This window comes from Myxocyprinus asiaticus, chromosome 17 (genome assembly GCF_019703515.2).
Source record: "Myxocyprinus asiaticus isolate MX2 ecotype Aquarium Trade chromosome 17, UBuf_Myxa_2, whole genome shotgun sequence".
Taxonomy (NCBI): Eukaryota; Metazoa; Chordata; class Actinopteri; order Cypriniformes; family Catostomidae; genus Myxocyprinus; species Myxocyprinus asiaticus.
In genome coordinates this window covers 22,797,074-22,814,915 of record NC_059360.1, presented here as the reverse complement: position 1 = coordinate 22,814,915, position 17,842 = coordinate 22,797,074, and the positions used below count along the sequence as shown (strand labels likewise).

At 35.3% G+C, this 17,842-nt stretch overlaps 1 protein-coding gene across 2 annotated transcripts in view; it reads left to right on the top strand.

Annotated features, from left to right (window-relative positions):
- The first annotated feature begins 202 nt into the window (after positions 1–202).
- Positions 203–17,842, top strand: part of LOC127455601 (disintegrin and metalloproteinase domain-containing protein 12-like) — a 178,533-nt gene continuing 160,893 nt past the window's right edge. Inside the window, exon 1 of one of the 2 annotated variants that reach the window (XM_051723636.1) lies at positions 203–336. In XM_051723636.1, coding sequence (XP_051579596.1) covers positions 225–336 — 112 coding nt within the window. In that variant the 5' untranslated portion in view covers positions 203–224. The remainder of the gene's footprint in view (positions 337–17,842) is intronic. The other variant, XM_051723637.1, reaches the window with a different exon arrangement.

Here is a 17,842-nt window from a genome sequence, read left to right as displayed (position 1 = left end):
TGACATAAGACAGTGTCGGCATTGTAGTTCACAAGATTTGAGCACTATCGCCATTGCAAAGTTTATTTGACAGCTCTGTCGCGGGTTTTAGACCACCCTCCCCTCTCCCTTGTGGATTTAATCGTATTGCAGGAAGTCCCTCACATCCTCTCCTCCTGCGCTGTGTATGTGTGTGTTTCTGTGTCGGTATATTATGAAGATCTCATCATAAGCAGCCGGGCATCATGAGCATCTACCGGCGCATGGAGAACTGGTGCTTCATAAGCGGACTTGGCGTTTTTGCGCTCTTGATAGTGGGACTGACCGCTGACAGCTCGCCTCATCACTCACCTGACGGTAAGAGGCACACCCTACATTACTGTCTGTTACTCTTACTTACTATTGTATAGGACAGTACCAAGTATGACTTCTGAAGTACACTTACATTGTAATTACCCATTTTTGTTGTTATTACATAGTAATTAATTATAATATGGTGTTCTTGGTGTAACATGAACACTATGTAATGTACTTAATTATCTAATTAAACATGAGAATAAACAAATTAAAAAATAAATTAAAAAAAAAAAGTCTATTTAAAAGTATGGCAGAGTTTGAAAGCTATTTGAATGCATGTCCTAGGCTTTAAGTCAGAATGTTTGAATATAATTTATGCTATATATCTTGAACAAAAGACGATGAGTGTTGCTGAATGAGATAAAGAGTTGATTGTGTGTGTGTGTGTGTGTGTGTGTGTGTGTGTGTGTGTGTGTGTGTGTGTGTGTGTGTTTGTCTGTGTGTGTGTTTGTGTATCACATTTAGGTATGTAGTGGCTATCCATAAACTGAGAGTGATAGTCTTGTGTAGATAATCAAACTGATGAGTTGTCCTGTTTACTGCTGATCTTCAGAACTACTACAACTAACACATGGTGATCTGTACAAATAGTAAGAAATTCTCTTCTTTCACTTCATGAAGTATGAAGAAAATGTTCTTCATGTGAGCAGGACTATCAGTTTTGAAAGACTGAAAACCAATTGCATATATAATACTTACCATTGAGGATGAATTAATTGCACAAATTTGCATGCTTTCATATGAATCCTGTATATTTCCAAAATGATTCACTGGTCTAAAAGCTTTACAGTGAATTGGGAACTTCAGTAGTGAAAGACTGCTCTACTGACTTTGGAGGTTGATTCAGTTGTATTCATTTTGCATTGAATGAACCTGCAAAAGAGCATGGCAATATTCTATGTAGTTTTATTAGCAGTCCGTCAGTGGAATTAGGTTAAAAATAAGCTTTGATGTCGGCTTGTGTTTTATTCAGTTCTGTATTCAGTTTAAAGACTTTGAGTGGCATATATATATATATATATATATATATATATATATATATATATATATATATATATATATATATATACACGTGTGTGTGTGTGTGTGTGTGTGTGTGTGTGTGTGTGTGTTAATTATTAGGTCATTAACATGTTCTCTTTTACCTATTCAAAATTATAATACTTTCTTTCTTACAAGACATATGTTTTACACACACACACACACACACACACACACACACACACACACACACACACACACACATACACACACACACACACACACACATGTTGTTGCGGCTATCATTATGAGGACTCTCCATAGACATAATGATTTTTATACTGTACGAACTATAGATTCTATCCCCTAACCCTAAACCTAACCCTCACAAAACAATTTTACATTTTCAAAAAAAACATTGTTTAGTATGTTTTTAAGCGATTTATATTATGAGGACACTTCAAAAGTCCTCATAAACCATATTTATAGCATAATACCCTTGTAATTACCTGTTTGTAACCTAAAGAAATGTCCTAGTAAACCATCCAAACCCACCCACACACACACACACACACAAACACACACACACACACACAATAGTGATGGAAGTGTGGTTGGTGAGTGTTCAGCAAGATAGTAATTATAGCAAAGGCAGGATGATAATATGTCTTAGAGCTTTGATTGCAGGGGAATCTTCAAACTCACAGTATGATCACAGCTAATGAAACAGTATGACACAAAAAGAATCCCTCAAAAATCCTCTAATCTGTTTCTCTTGTGATTGGGAATATTGCATGGCCATCATCCTCTTTCATTTCCTTGGATGTGTGTCACTTGTGACTTGAAATTACTTGATTCACACCATCTATGTGTGTATCGGGGTAGTTGACCTACAATATCAAGCAGTTACATTGTAATATGTTATAATTTATCTAAACATATTATAATATATGAATATAAATTATATGAATATATGAATACAATATATATTTTATATGCATATATATATATATATATATATATATATATATATATATATATATATATATATATATATATATATATATAAAACGATATACTGTTTTATTAATATACTGTATTATACAGTATAATATAACTGTTTAATTTTACTTTAAACCAAAATGTCATATCTTAAAAACATTATTAATATACATGCAGTATTTATGACATTATATCAATATAATATAATATACTGTTGTATTAAAGGGAGAGTTCAGTGAAAAATGAAAATTCTCGCATCGTTTACTCACCCTTATGCCATGGGCCATCATGCCATGCCATATGCAGAGACTATTTGCTCTAAGTGTAAAAAGCAAAAAATAAAATAAAAAAATAAATCACCTCCTTTGCGCTAAGTGCAAATAGCATTAGATATTTGCACTCTAGTCCAAATAGTGGCAGGTACTATCACACCCCTGTTTAAATAATAACATAAAGTATAGGGGCATCACTGCAGCATTTTATTATGTTTATTTAGAGTCCCACAGACACCAACCGCTGCCCCTAAACCTAACCCAAAATTCCTTTACAAAAATTAATCATGGTTTTACTACTGTAATCATATATCACCACAAAATCACACATAGTTACTATATTAACAACATATTACTGTAACATACAACAGTTAGTTCCGGTCCTCGAATCTGACTGGACGAGAGATGTTCTATGAGTACTGATGGTCTCACACCATCATTGTTATTTATAAGCTCTTTTTTTTTCCTTACATGTTTATGTTGGTGATATGTCAACTACCCATGCTTTTTGCATATGAAAGCAACAGACTCACTCTCTTGGCCACTGGGGGGCCCTATCATGAAGCAACAGCATTTATGTAAAGCTTTACTTTGACTTTACTTTTTATGCTTGACACCTGTGTATATGTGAGTCTCAAATTTCCACTTGTTAGCACCTCATTCCCGGCACTGACAAGCTCCTGAAGTTAGCAGGGCTGACATCGTTTCACAGTATCACACATGACAGAGGAAAAACCCAGAGCCATTAAAATGCAATTTGAGATCCATGCTTAATATGTTTCTTGTGCTTTGAGACTGCTTATATGTGTGTGTGTGGGTGTGTGTGGGTGTGTGTATGTGTGTGTGTGTGTGGGGGGGGGGGGGCAGGTTTAAGTGGTTTACGAGGACTTTTTTTTAGGTTACAATCTGGTAATTACAAGGGTATTATGCTATAAATGTGGTTTATGAGGACATTTCTAGTGTCCCCATAATTTAAATCGCTTGAAAAAAAACATACTAAACAATGTTTTATTGAAAATGTAAAAATGCAGAAAGTTTTTGTGAGGGTTAGGTTTAGGGGTAGGGGTAGGGGTAGGGGATAGAATCTATAGTTCGTACAGTATAAAAATCATTATGTCTATGGAGAGTCCTCATAATGATAGCTGCACCAACATGTGTGTGTGTGGTGTTTATCCATGGCTGTAATCCTTATAATCTGGTGGAGTGGGTGGAATTGCTGAATTGCTCCAATTTTCCAACATTTTAATCGTAATCTCAAATATTTGAATTCTGTATCCTTTAAGTCTCCTGATCTAAATGGCTACTAATCACTCAAAGTTGGCCTGCATGACCAAACTAGTCTCAGTTGCCAAAAAGCTCACAGCGAAGACCTTGCCTAAGTCGAGAGCAACAGAAAGAGAGAAGGGGGGATTTAGGAGAGGTAAAATAATATTGAATTAAATGGGAATTGCCATTGAAATCAACACTTCCCCTGATGTATGTGTATGTTTGTCTTTCTTGTGGAAAAATGATGGCTCTCCTGTGGAGTTTTTAGGATAATATTGTGTGTGGAGGTGTGGGGTGATTTGATCACAGAATTCTGACACAGTTTTACCACACCCTCTTGAGATGGACCATGTGTGTGTATCTGTTTTGAGGTTTGAGGTCTGTCCCAGCACTCATGTAGGTTACCTCACAGAAGCATTGTCCTCCATGTTCAATCAATTTAGCATGGGAGGGGTTTGACTTGAGGTCCACTTATAATATTAGTAAAGTTTTTTGCACAAATATATATTTGTAAAACATAATAATTTTACCACCCTCATTCTGACCCTCTGTCAGAAACGCTCGTTTTTGGTGCTGCTTCTCCTTTAAGACTTGACAGTAAACGCAGTGATGTGCAGTAGCTTTGCTACAACTACCGAAGCTATTAGCTTAACTACATTTCTGAGTAGCTAGGTGATAGCTTCACTAGTTTTTAAATCAAATAGTTTTTCAGTAGCCAAGCTATATTTTTTATTTATTTGGAATAGTTTGCCTCTCCATATCAGATCCTGTACCACAGCTGATGTTTTTAAATATCATTTTAAGACTCATCTCTTCTCTCTTGCTTTTGACTGTGTCTAGTGTGTGTAACTACATTTATTTGTATTGGTTTTAGTATTTATGTTCTCTGAATGTGCATGATTTATTTATGTTTCCTTTTTGTAAAGCACTTTGGTCAACATGTGTTGTTTTAAAATGTACTATAGAAATAAATGTGAGTGATTGATTAGGTAGCGTATAGCCTTGACAAAAGCTACACCGCTACATCAAACATCTCACCTGTGTTTGCTAGAACTAAAGATGTCCGACTCACAAATGTATCACTCATCTGAGTCGGTTCTTCACAATGAATTGGTCACACGTTATAGCAAAGCGGTCTGACTGGGTTCGCGATTCAATCTGAATGACTCACAAAGCTCATGTACAGGCTGCAGTGCTAAATCATTTGGTATGCTCTCACTTGCCAACATGCTCACGGAATATTTAAAAATACAAAAAAATAAAGATAATGCTGGTTGCAGTGGACCTACAATCAATGGAAACCAACCTTGCAAATGCGTCCTATTGTTTGCCAGTAATAAAGAAGGTCTTTATTAAGATGAATAGTACAGAGTTTTTATACAGGAATGAGAAAAGGAAATTATTTTGAAATGGGTATACGTTTGTAGAGGTAGTAGTATAAGTATGAAAAATTAAATGTAAAAATAGTGATTTTTCATTTTGAACACATTGGTTTGTGTAGGTAGCATGCACTTTTTTTATTTTATTTTATTTTTTATTTTTTTACGCGCACATACATATTATATTGCACCTTTATTGCACTATACTGTACTATGCTGCACCATGGCTTATTTAGCATGATAGCGATAGAATCATTTCTAAAAACGTTTTTTAACATCACTTATCATAGGTTCATCTCACACTTGTATTACAGTTATATTTACTGAGTATAATGGTCTGTACTAATCACCATATTCTGTTTCAGAGCTACAATTCTGACATCTTCAGACGAACCTCTGTTGTTCTCGCCATTGATCCAGATCTCATCCCCTTCTCCCTGAATACACACACATACATACATACACAAACACACACCCACACCCACACACAGTCTCACTCAGGGTTGGGGAGTAATGGAATACATGTAACAGGATTATGTATTTAAAATACAAAATATAAATAACTGTATTCCACTACAGTTACAATTCAAATTGTTGGTAATTAGAATACAGTTACATTCAAAAAGTATTTTGATTACTGAAGAGATTACTTTGCATTTTATTGTCATTTGTTTCATTTAATATTTAGTCCTTTCAGATGGAAAACATTTATACATATAAATGATGTGATCCAAAGTGCATTTGAACAGCGGTGAAACACTTTCTTATGATGTGTTACATTCATACGAGCAGAGAGAAGTAAGTTTGAAGTAAGTTTGGAGCAACAAAAATAGAAATAAACCTGGTGTAACCAATTTTACAATGTCCTTGTTATACATATTACATGTATTGACTACAGTAATATAGTCAATTATGCATAATTACAAACAACTAACCCTAAACCAATCCCTTACCCTAAACCTATACTAATTACACTGTAACAAGGACACTGTCAAATAAAGTTTAACCATAAACCTTTACGTAAATTGTCATGTGAACATTTAGCTTCATGCTAAGCTAACATGCTATTTCTAGCCATTTTACATGCACCTGTTACCAGGCATGATCATATTTTAATTTATCATAATTTTTTTCTCTAGTAAGACCTTTGATATTAGGGCAAGAATCTTATTATTGATGAGAATTTTTGTATTGTTTTTCTCTAAAAATATCTAAAAATCCTTAAAGGAATAGTTCACCCAAAAATAAAAATTTGCTGTTAATTTACCCGCCCTCAGGCCATCCTGCCATCCTGACGCACTTCCTGCCTCCACGTGACGCGTGACCTTACCAACGAGCTCACGTCATCCCTCTCATGAGCGCACATCACAGAGATGTACGGAAGCAAACATTTGTAGTTAAAAAGTATATAAGTATTGTTTTGTTTCTCAAAATAATCAATCATTTGCATTCAGAAGAACTTTAATTGTCGACTGGAGTTGTGTGGATTATACTGATGCACCCTAAATATGCATTTTGGACCGTCAAATAATGGAGTACATTCATTTGCATTGTTTAGAGGAGGAGGCCTGAAATGAAATCCTAAAAGTCTTAAATTCTGTTTTGATGAAGAAAGAAACTCAGATACATCTTGGAGTAAATTATCAGCAAATTTTCATTTTTGGGTGAACTATTCCTTTAAATAAAATTGCTTGTTTTAGAAGCAACACTGCATAAGATATTTAGTTTTTTTTTTAATTTTTTTTTTTTTTTTTCAGATAATGTATTTTTCACATGTGTATTTTTTCTTAATGTATTGGCAGATTTTTTAAATTCAAAGCAAGTTAAAAAAACCTACCAGTGCTGAAGAAGTAATCCAAAGTATTTAGATTACGTTACTGACAATGAGAAATCTAATGGAATAGGTTACACATTACATTTTACAGCAAGTTATGTTAAAAGTAACCCTCCCAACCCTGGTTTCACTTATACCAACACAAGAGGTAGAAATGCCTGGTTATTTATTCCAGTACAGACAACAGGGATCAGTCTGTGCAGTCAGGTGGTACGTGTTTGAACTCTTTTCACTCATTAGACTCTCTCTCTCTCTCTCTGTGTGTGTGTGTGTGTGTGTGTGTGTGTGTGTGTGTGTGTGTGTGTGTGTGTGTGTGTGTGTGTTTGTGTGTTTGTGGTTTTTGGCAGTGCATGACTATGATATAGTATTTCTCATGGCGGCTGTCGACTCTTTGCATTTCTCATTGCTTTTTGCATCATACGTGTTTAACCTTTCACAGGTTGCAGAACCTCCCACAGTTCTTCTTCTCCCAAAAAATACCTACCCTCGAGTGTAAGCTAAACAGTCCCTCTAAAGTCCCCCTAAAAAGCTTAGAGGAAATATAGTTCTTAATGTGCAAAAATGACTAAAAGTTGTAGTTCCAAGGAAAAGTACCTAAAACAGGCTTTAGTTCCTGCAGTGGGAAAGGACCTATATCTCCCTGCAAAGTGCCCTTCGAATGCCACTCACCTTGCTGCTGAAATTTTAATCACTGCCCCCAGTGTCTAAAGCTGTAAATGGGCATGTGTCCTGTGAGCTTCAGTTTTCAGGTGAAATGTCCACCGAGTGGCACCAATAGCAAGTTTTTAGTTGTAAATGATGTAATACAGTTAACAGGAATGCATGTTTCATTAACCCAACATCCAACCTCAACCCTAAACCTAACCATCTATGGAGTAACATGTTATTTAAAGCAAAAATACAACCTATACAATGTTTACCATTGTTTATGTGAACATGACTATTTTCTGGTTTCCATGGGACCAGAACCCGTGTCTCTGAGATTGTCGATTTTAGAGTGCATGAGCATTCGGAAGCAAGATGTCGATTTTCCATGTGATCATGTTGACTCGCCATTATGCATATCACGTATTATGCACTTTAGTGATACAGGTGTGTGACCAGTCACTGCAAATCCAGCTAGAATTAAGATAAGTCTTGGCTTTGGATTGACAAGAGAAGAATTTAATTCCCAGTCATCACAAGGTTTATGTTAAATTCGAAAAGGACCTGCGGGCCCTTTATTGATTGTTCTATCTGTTTCTCAGAATCAAGTTTATTTGACTATTAATCCATTTCCAATAGATTATTCTTTTTTTATTATTATTATTATTATTATTATTATTATTATTTTAATAGAAATTCAGAGTTTTAAGATTCATATACAGTCTATGTGCCCAGAATAAATATTATACTTTAGAGAAGAAAGAGGGGCCCAGATGAATGGATGGATAGATGGAAGAAAAGTAGGAGTCCTTAACCAGAGGGCCAGTGTTTTAACAGGCTAATACCATAACATGCCACTCATAGTTAGCCTCTGTCATAGAGAACCATTAAAGCTGTCTATCAACACCCCCCCCCCTTTATCCCTGTCAGAGAGCCTCAGAGAGTCTCATCTGCAACAGCTACACATCATACCAATGAGAGAATGACAGCCACACAGAGAGAGAGAGAGTATTATGGTGAGGTCATGAAGTCTATAGATTCTCTCAGTCAGTAATCTCTCTTCATTCACACCATCACACCTGCATTAGCCACTACTAATACATACTCTTTGTACCAGACACATGCACACACACACATCCTCCATCACACTCACACACTCTTAATCTCCAGTTCTCTCGGCTCTCTATCACACTTTCCTCTTTTAGTCTCTTTCTCACCTCTTGTCCAACTTCATCAGCTGACTCTCAGAATGCTGACAGTGCTTTTCCAGCCTGTAAGGGGAAAACTAATGCATTCAACTCAACCACTCAGAAACACAAAGACACAGCAAGTAAGAAACTTATTATTAACTTATATATAGTATATATCTGCCTGGTGGTGAAGGAATGTCCTCATTACTCATTCTGAGCTTTACATACTTTGGAAACGACCTGTGTCTTGAACTTGCAAGAGCTGGAAGTGTCTGGGGCAAATTCACTTAACAGTTGTGCATCTTTTGTAATAATTATCTTATTCAAAATAATTAGCGCTATTCGCCTGGCGCAATTAACATTGTGCTATTATTGCCCATGTAAAGGGGTTATGACATACTCTTTTTTTTTAAATATTTGTATTATCTTCCCTGAGGTTCACTTATAATATTAGTATAGTTTTGTTTTTCCAAAACAGTCATAGTTTAGTTATATATAATAATTTTCCACCCTGTCTCTGGCCCTCTGTCTGAAATGTTCGGTTTTAAGCTGTCTTGCTCTTTAAGACATCAATGTAAACAGACACTGTTATGATTGACTAACATCATGCAGCCCTTCCAATACAGCCATATTTGAAATAGAAAATGAACAAACTCCACAAGACCACAACATTTATAAAACTAAATTTCAGGATTAACATATAACCCACATCCAGCACATTTCATTTGCGATCCAATAGTGTTTTAACTGCCCCATCCTTCAGTAACAGTTCCTTTGCAAAGCTTAAATCATATTGTGACTGGTTCACAAGCAAATGCACACTGAAATGAGCCAAAAACACATACAATCCACGCTGAAATGTTCTGAATGCACAAACGTAATACAATCCACGGTGATGTTGGGTGCTTCAGCTGGCTTCAACAGGCCAAAGTAGAGATGCTGGTCTTCACTTCTCACATATTCCATGTTTGTTTACACACAGGACTGCATGTGTTTCTCGCAGTCAGTGGCAGAAGCAGAATGAGACGCGTTTTTAAAAGTTGTGCTTGTACCACTCTTAAAATGTGGCGCACATTGCCAGAAACGCATCAAAACAAAAATCAAAGACATCAATCTAATTCATGTTTACAAAATACTAACAATTCAAATTAGCACAGCTGGGTGCAAAAACAATCCAGGACGCCTTCAGAACATATTGAAAAGTAAGCATCAGAGCATCTTTTTGCAGCTCATCAGACAACGGTGCGGTGGTGGATTGTGTCTGTTGAGTGTTGATTTCACGCTACGCTGTTACCTAGTTGGTGTGACGCAATGCTGGTCCATCTTTTACTCTCCGTGACAATGAGCTTATAGCTAACTAGCTAACCACACAGCTTCTTTCATTGCTTGTCAGCTGAGTGGAAGCTAATGTGTAAACATGTATTCACCAAACTGTTTTTCAGCATTTGACAGATACTAAACAGTACTGATGTTTATTTAGCTATTTATTTTATTTTTATTTATTCTTTATTTTAATGGTCAGCATTTGACTGATACTAAACATACAGTACAGATGTTTATTTAGCTATTTATTTTATTTTTATTTATTCTTTATTTTAATGGTCAGTATTTGACTGATACTAAACTGTACTGATGTTTATTTAGCTATTTAATGTATTTTTATTTATTCTTTATTTAAATGGTCAGCAACTGACTGATACTGAACATACCATACTGATGTTTTTTAAGCTATTTATTGTATTTTTATTTATTCTTTATTTTCTCAGTGTTAATTTCTAGAATTTGTTGACAATGTATAATAATAATGTCAAATATTCTTTGATAAAAATATTTAAGAAAGCAGCCTTCTGAGTACCTTTGCATAGTCTTATCTGTGCAAAATCTGTGAAAAATCCACATTCTAGCTCAAAAGGTCTGTTTTCATTCTAGCTCAAAAATGATCTATATCGGCCACCATATCGGTAATCTGTGAGTTTTCCCCCTCTAAAATCAGTATCAGTATCGTCTCAAAAATACCATATCTGTTGGGCTCTAATCTCCATTTTAGAGTTGTAACTTTACATTGCATCTTTAAAAGCGGCGCGAGATGTATGATAATGTTCAAAGCCTTTCATCAAGTGCATGTTTATGTGGAAAAACATTTCTCCCATGACAGGCCCATCTCTTTCCTCTTCACCTGTGTGATTGACTGAGCACCAGTGGGTGGGGCTAAGGGTGCAATGATGAAAAATAAGCATTGCTGTCTTGCTGAAGAGGCAGTCATATGCAGATGTATTTGGTCCTTGTGACGTCACAAGTTCCACAAATTTCAAACCAGCCATTTTTGCAGCTTGGTTTAAAAAAAAAAAAAAAAAATTCTATTAAACAGGAAGTTTTGAGTTCTGAAACTTACATTATGATTTTTTAGTACAATGACCTCTTATATGTCATGACCCCTTTAAAGCATGCATAAAACAGTTTTTTTTTTTTTTTTAACAACATTTGTGTACATTTTCTAGCAATCATGGCAGCGGTAATTCATCAAATGATGATCAAATGATGGAAAAGGGCACACACACAGTTGATAAAGGTTTCTGTATCACAGTATATATAATAATTTCTGCATAATTCCTTTAGTAAATCAGCCACTAAACCAGCACAGGCAGCGCATGTAAAAAAACAGAGCTTTTACTGCTGCAATTTATTCTTAGTGAATTCCCCTGTCTGTGTGCAAAAACATGGATGTGAAGTCTGAGTCTGTAATTACAAAATACTCTGACGAAACTGCTGTGGAGCATGTGAGAATAATCATACATCAATTTCCAAGAATTTCAAGGAAAGCTATTTTTAGATGTAAAGCATAGATGTCCCTCACATTGTACTAATTCAGACCATTACAAACAAATGCAGTGGTTCCCACACATGTAGTTGAAATTCTCACATAAAAGCAGCTAAACTTGGACTTTTCCTTTGTGGTCTATTTAAAAAAATTATAATAATAATTGCCTTGTATTAATAAAGAGAATGTAACCAAAGATGTTAGACAAATTATTATTTGAGCAGCAGCTTCAAACTACTTTTCAACACAACTTTCCACAAACATATTTATGACGTTATTTTTATTTTTTTTAATCATTATTATTATTATGCTACAAAACTTTTGCTTTATCTCCTCTCTCTGGCCACAGATTGACCCAACAGAACATTTATAAAGCACTCAACCTTCATTAGATTGTGAATTGATAAATGGTCTGGCCTGCAGCTATCAGTGCAGAATTTAGTTAGGAGCTTTAATGGATCTTCATTATTTTCAATAAAACACACACGTATGCACATGTGCATATGCACACACACACATTCTCAGGGATTTTCAAGTTGACACTGCACTAATAAATCTGGTGAAGTCATCAGCCCTTGCTTCAAACAGCTTGATCGTGACATGGTCGTGAAGGGAAAGTTATCTTGCTTTTCCCTCAAGAAGCCCTCACGTCATAGTCTGAGACCTTTATCCGTATATGTTATGGAATGATTGGTGTGTGAATGCTGGTGACAATGAAATGCATTTGAGCTCTGACAATTTTGATGATATGAGAATATGAATGTGTTGCATTATGGTGATAGATATGTCACTTTCAGGTGGATGAGTGTGGTATAAGTCATGCATAAATGTTCTCAATAATTACCTCTTATCTCGTGGTGCTTACCAATCGGACCTTGAACATATCTACAGTACTAATCTTGCTGGGGATTGCTACAATAACTAACAAAAATATACCATAAAAATACCTTGTTTTCTGAACATGTACCATGTATGGGGTGTAACAATTCACTCATCTCACGATTCAGTTCACAATACTGAATTCACGATTTGATACTGTCATGATATATATATATATATATAAAGGCTGAATCAAAAAGAGTTAAGATTGAAAGTTTATTATTATTATTATTATTATTAGACATATGGAAAACGATTCCTTTCCATTACTACTAACACAAAAAAAGCACAGTCCATCAGGGATGGACTGGGACTGAGAATCTGCCCAGCTCAGGTGAATGGTGATGCCAGAAGAGAAATATTCATAATTCTGCTTCACTAAAAATCCAGAATTGTGTTAGATATTCTTGCATATTGTCAATGATGACATTCATTTAAACTAATTTGCATTCATATTTAAATTTTCATAATAATACTGTCACTGATTATATAGTTCTAATATGAGTTTATCAAAAACTTATTTTTAATTGCAGTGCATGCTTATCCAGTAAAAAAATGTTGGCTGTATTTATTTTCAGGACCAACAAAAGTCATCCCCATAACATGATGAAAGGAAACCATGTTAGACTTTGACCTCTGAAACATAAGTATGATAGACATTAAACCTGAAATTCCAACATGGCATTGTGAGATTATAGTAATACCATGGTACTGAAAGTCCTGAGCATGATATTTACTTGGTGCTTTAAGGTACTTCCAAGAATACCAAGATAATACCATGTTACAAAAATGATAGTACCATGGTACCATGTTTAAAAAAAGTACCATGATAGTTTTTGGTAAATTTTTTTAAGTGCGCTCAGTTCGATGGTAAATATTAAAGCACCATGGCATTACCATTTGTTATCATCACTCTCCCATGTTACTGCCGAAGTCAGTTTTTTTAGTTTGTGTAATATTTAGGATGAATTAAAAAATTAAAAAAAATTGAAAATTAGAAATTAGAAAATACAAATTTACTGGATTTGTAATTGTATTATGGTAACACTTTACAATTAATTTTTCAGACCATACCAATCCAAATGCAAAAATAGAAAAACAGTTTGAAACTTTTATTTTTCATTTTTAACCGGTTACTTCAAGAATGTATAATTGTCCATTTCTTCAATTTTACTTTTTCTAAATTGTGACTTTAGAAATGATTTTATTTATTGATTTTTTTATTTATTTATTGATTTTTATAATCGACTAATTCAATTTTTCGATTTTTTTTTTGTCTTGCAATTTGTGTTGTGGGCTGTACCATTAGCACGGGGGTGTGAATGTACTGTACATTTACGTTTACATTTATTCATTTGGCAGACGCTTTTATCCAAAGCGACTTACAAAAAAGGAATGATACATCATAAGCGATTCATCTTAAGGAGACAGTGGTACGAAAAGTGCTGCATTACAAAGTTTCACTATCATCAGAATAGTAGTATCCAAGACAGATTAGAGTACAACAAGAATATATATATATATATATATATATATATATATATATATATATATATATATATATATATATATATATGTGTGTGTGTGTGTGAGTCTGAGAGTGAGTCTGCTTCACGGATGGAGTTGGGTAGGTCATTCCACCAACATGGTACAGTGGAACCAAAAGTCCGGGAGAGTGTTTTGGTGCCTCTTTGTGTTGGTACAACAAGGCACCGCTCAATAGCCGACCACAGGCTTCTGGTGGAAACATAGCTCTGCATAAAGGATTTCAGGTATGCTGGAGCAGACCCAGTGACTGTTCGGTATGCCATCATCAGAGCCTTGAATTTGATATGTGCATCAACCGGCAGCCAGTGAAGAGAGACAAGGAGTGGTGTAATATGCGCTGTCTTTGGTTCATTAAAGACTAGACGTGCTGCTGCATTCTGGATCATTTGCAGGGGCCTATTTGCACATGCAGGGAGGCCTGCAATGAGAGTGTTACAGTAGTCCAGTCTAGTTATGACAAGTAACTGAACAAGAAGTTGTGTGGTATGTTCAGAGAGGAAGGGTCTTATTTTCCTGATATTGTAGAGTGTAAATCTACTGTATTGTATGTAAGTTGAGTAGTAGTTTAAAAGGCTTGACCAGGGGTTGACAACCAAAGGCACATCGTGTTGGGGTTGGCACACGGCAATAGCAAGAGAATGGACAGACCATAAAGGGTTTGGTTTGCGTTGTTCGCTCTGCGCAGTGGATGATAGGGGTTTGATCTCTCACTGCCTGGCAGAAGCTGGCACTGACGGATCACTCGTGTCAGTCCTCATGCCACTTGTATCACTTTTTTTGTATCAAGTTTATATACAAACATAGGGTACTAGCAACAAACAATGGTGACTATTTCTGGAAGGAAACTTTTGCTCATTGGTGGCTGGCCTGGCTGAGTGCCTGCTGCTATTGGGTTAAACAGGTATGAAAGTTGCCCTCTTCATTCACTCTCACTCCAAGGAATTACATAATTCTATTCTTATAGATCATAAATGCCTTTTTACAGAATTTACTTGCCATTAGAGCGGTCAAATTTCCGAATTGGCAGAAAAATGCCACATACCGGTTGGTCATTCCAAACAGCCGCTATTGCGTTAAAGAGCCCTGAATTTTGCGCTATCATAAAAAAATTTTTTTTTTTAATTGGCTACATAAATCTATTGATTTATCTACATAAATAGATAAATCTATTCTAATGTATTAATGCCTTTATAAGGTATTTACTTTCAAATAATTTTCGGAATTCTGTGTTCTTCACTTAGCCAGCCAACATGCCATGCAGTAGTTTTCTTTCAGTGAATAGCATACAAGGAGATGATATATGTAGGTGTATGGTCCTGCCAATGACAAGCATTAATTGAATATAATGAGATTCACTGTTATTGCGGAGCGCAAAATAAGGAGATGGGTGGAAGCTGCACTTTAGGGACATTCACCAATAAAAGGGAGGACTGCTTTTTACTCCCAAAAGTGAAAACGGTAACAGCAATGCTACACAATGTGTGCAGTACTACACAACACATGGTACGGGTGAGAGTGCCCTTGGGTGTCAGAGAGGAAGAGGAGACGAGGATGAGAAGCCTATATATACAGATGATTTTCATGCTGGGCAGCAAGAAGTTATTTACTTTTTTCCTTCCCTCTCTGTATGAATAATGATATTAAATGATCATAAAGCGTAGCTATAGGCATTTAAATTGTATTATGTTTAATTTCGCGATTGTCCTGCAGGTGTCTGCGTAAGTCTGTCCTTACGGTGCACCAGTCCAGAGCACTCGTAAATCTACAAGTATTTTTAATTAGGGTACAATGGGGCAAAAGTCTCCTTTGATTTTATTTTCTCCCAAAACACTAAATAGCATCAAAAACTACCTTAGCACTTTCCTAAACACTCTGTACACTGCAAAATGTTCCTCTTCCATGAGATCATTGTGTGTGGTGTCTAAAGGCTGATTTTGAGGCAATTTGATCTAATATTTAATTATTTTTTTTTAAATGTTGTAAATTTATGTTGCTAATGAATATCCTGGAAAGTATCACATTTATTTTTAGACAAAATACTTATTTGTCATGTTTAATTTTGTGAAAGGTCATTATATCAAAAAAATATCAATAACTGTCCAATAAGTGAAAGGATAGATTTGGGGGGGAAAGCCCCCCTGTTGCAGGGGGTGGGGTGAATAGATTTGATATGAAAAATGTTCAAAGTGGGTTCACATTGACTGATCCAATCACAATGGAGATTAATTTGTTTGTAGAATACTTAAGATGTAATGAAATGTCAAATGTTATTGAAATTAACAAGAAATTATGCACCCTTTTCTGAAGTGGTTATTTTGAGTAAGCATTATCTTAATTTGTTACTAAACAAAAGCATCTTGTTGCCTCAAAAGTATTTGCATAAGTTGACAAATTGTGCACCATAATTTTTGCCATGGTATGTACACTATATCACTATAACCACCCCTAGGGGTCTTTGACCCCAAGTGAGGTAAAAGGCTCCCTCGCCACCTTTTTTTAATAAAATGAATTGTATTCAAAACAACCTTCTGTTGTTATTTATTATCACTCATATTATGTTGCTCCATCAATATTCAATAAAAATAAATGTATTTCTTAATTCTTGAGGCACTTTGTGACCAGAAAAAAAGCTAATTTTCCTTAAGGTGGGCCTTTAGCTCTGTTGTACCCTACTACTTAAGCTACGACGACTTTGGGAAGCGTGCCGCAAAACAAAGATGAATCGTAAAATGGATTCTGCGATCTACTTAGGCTTACAATGCTTTTGGGAAATGAGGCCCTGGTATATTGCAGGAATACGCTCCGTATAAAGGCCTAAATACATAAAAAATTTATTTTATTATTATTATTATTATTATTAATACAAATAATAATAATTAGGTTGGACCCCTGCTAGCTTTTAAACTCCTCAATGTCCATGAAGTAATAAGCAGTGTGTTCCCTAGCCCACACCCCAGTGCTGATGGTACAGCTCATGTGAACATAAACACATATTGAAACATGAATGATCGCTTTAAAAATGAGTCCAGATTTAAAAATTGGCTAAAAATGTCCAGGATGTGGCTTTGTCTTCATTTTGATTTGCTCTCTACAGTTAGGACTATCATACATTCTGTGTATTTGAGATTGCGCATAAGTCAAGTCATTTTTTTTTGTAAAGTGCTTTTCACAACACACATTGTTTCAAAACAGCTTTACAGAAAATCATGTTTTAACAGAAAATGAAACTGTAATATCTATAAAGTTTTAGAGTCATAATTATGTAATTGTAAATTGTGTATAAAAATAAATAATTAAATAGTTAAATAATAATTGTATTTAGAACTCCAGTGAGCAGGCCGAAGGCAACTGTGGCAAGGAACGCAAAATTCAATAAGATGTTGGTTAATGGAGAAAAATAACCTTGGGAGAAACCAGGCTCACTGTGGGAGCCAGTTCCCCTCTCACTAAACAGCATGTAGTGGCAAATTTTCAGGGCCAGCAAAGCCTTCTCTGCTGGCCTAACATGCCAAATAATTAAATATTTTTCATTCTCAATCACCTTTTTGCCTATGTATTTTTAATCGCTTTCCACTCTTAATTAATCTACAAACAAATAGAGAAAAACGAAAAGTTTATCCAGTCAGAATTTATTCCTTGATGCTTACAAGCAAAGTGTGACAACTGTTTCACAAATCGCATGGCCGAAGCAG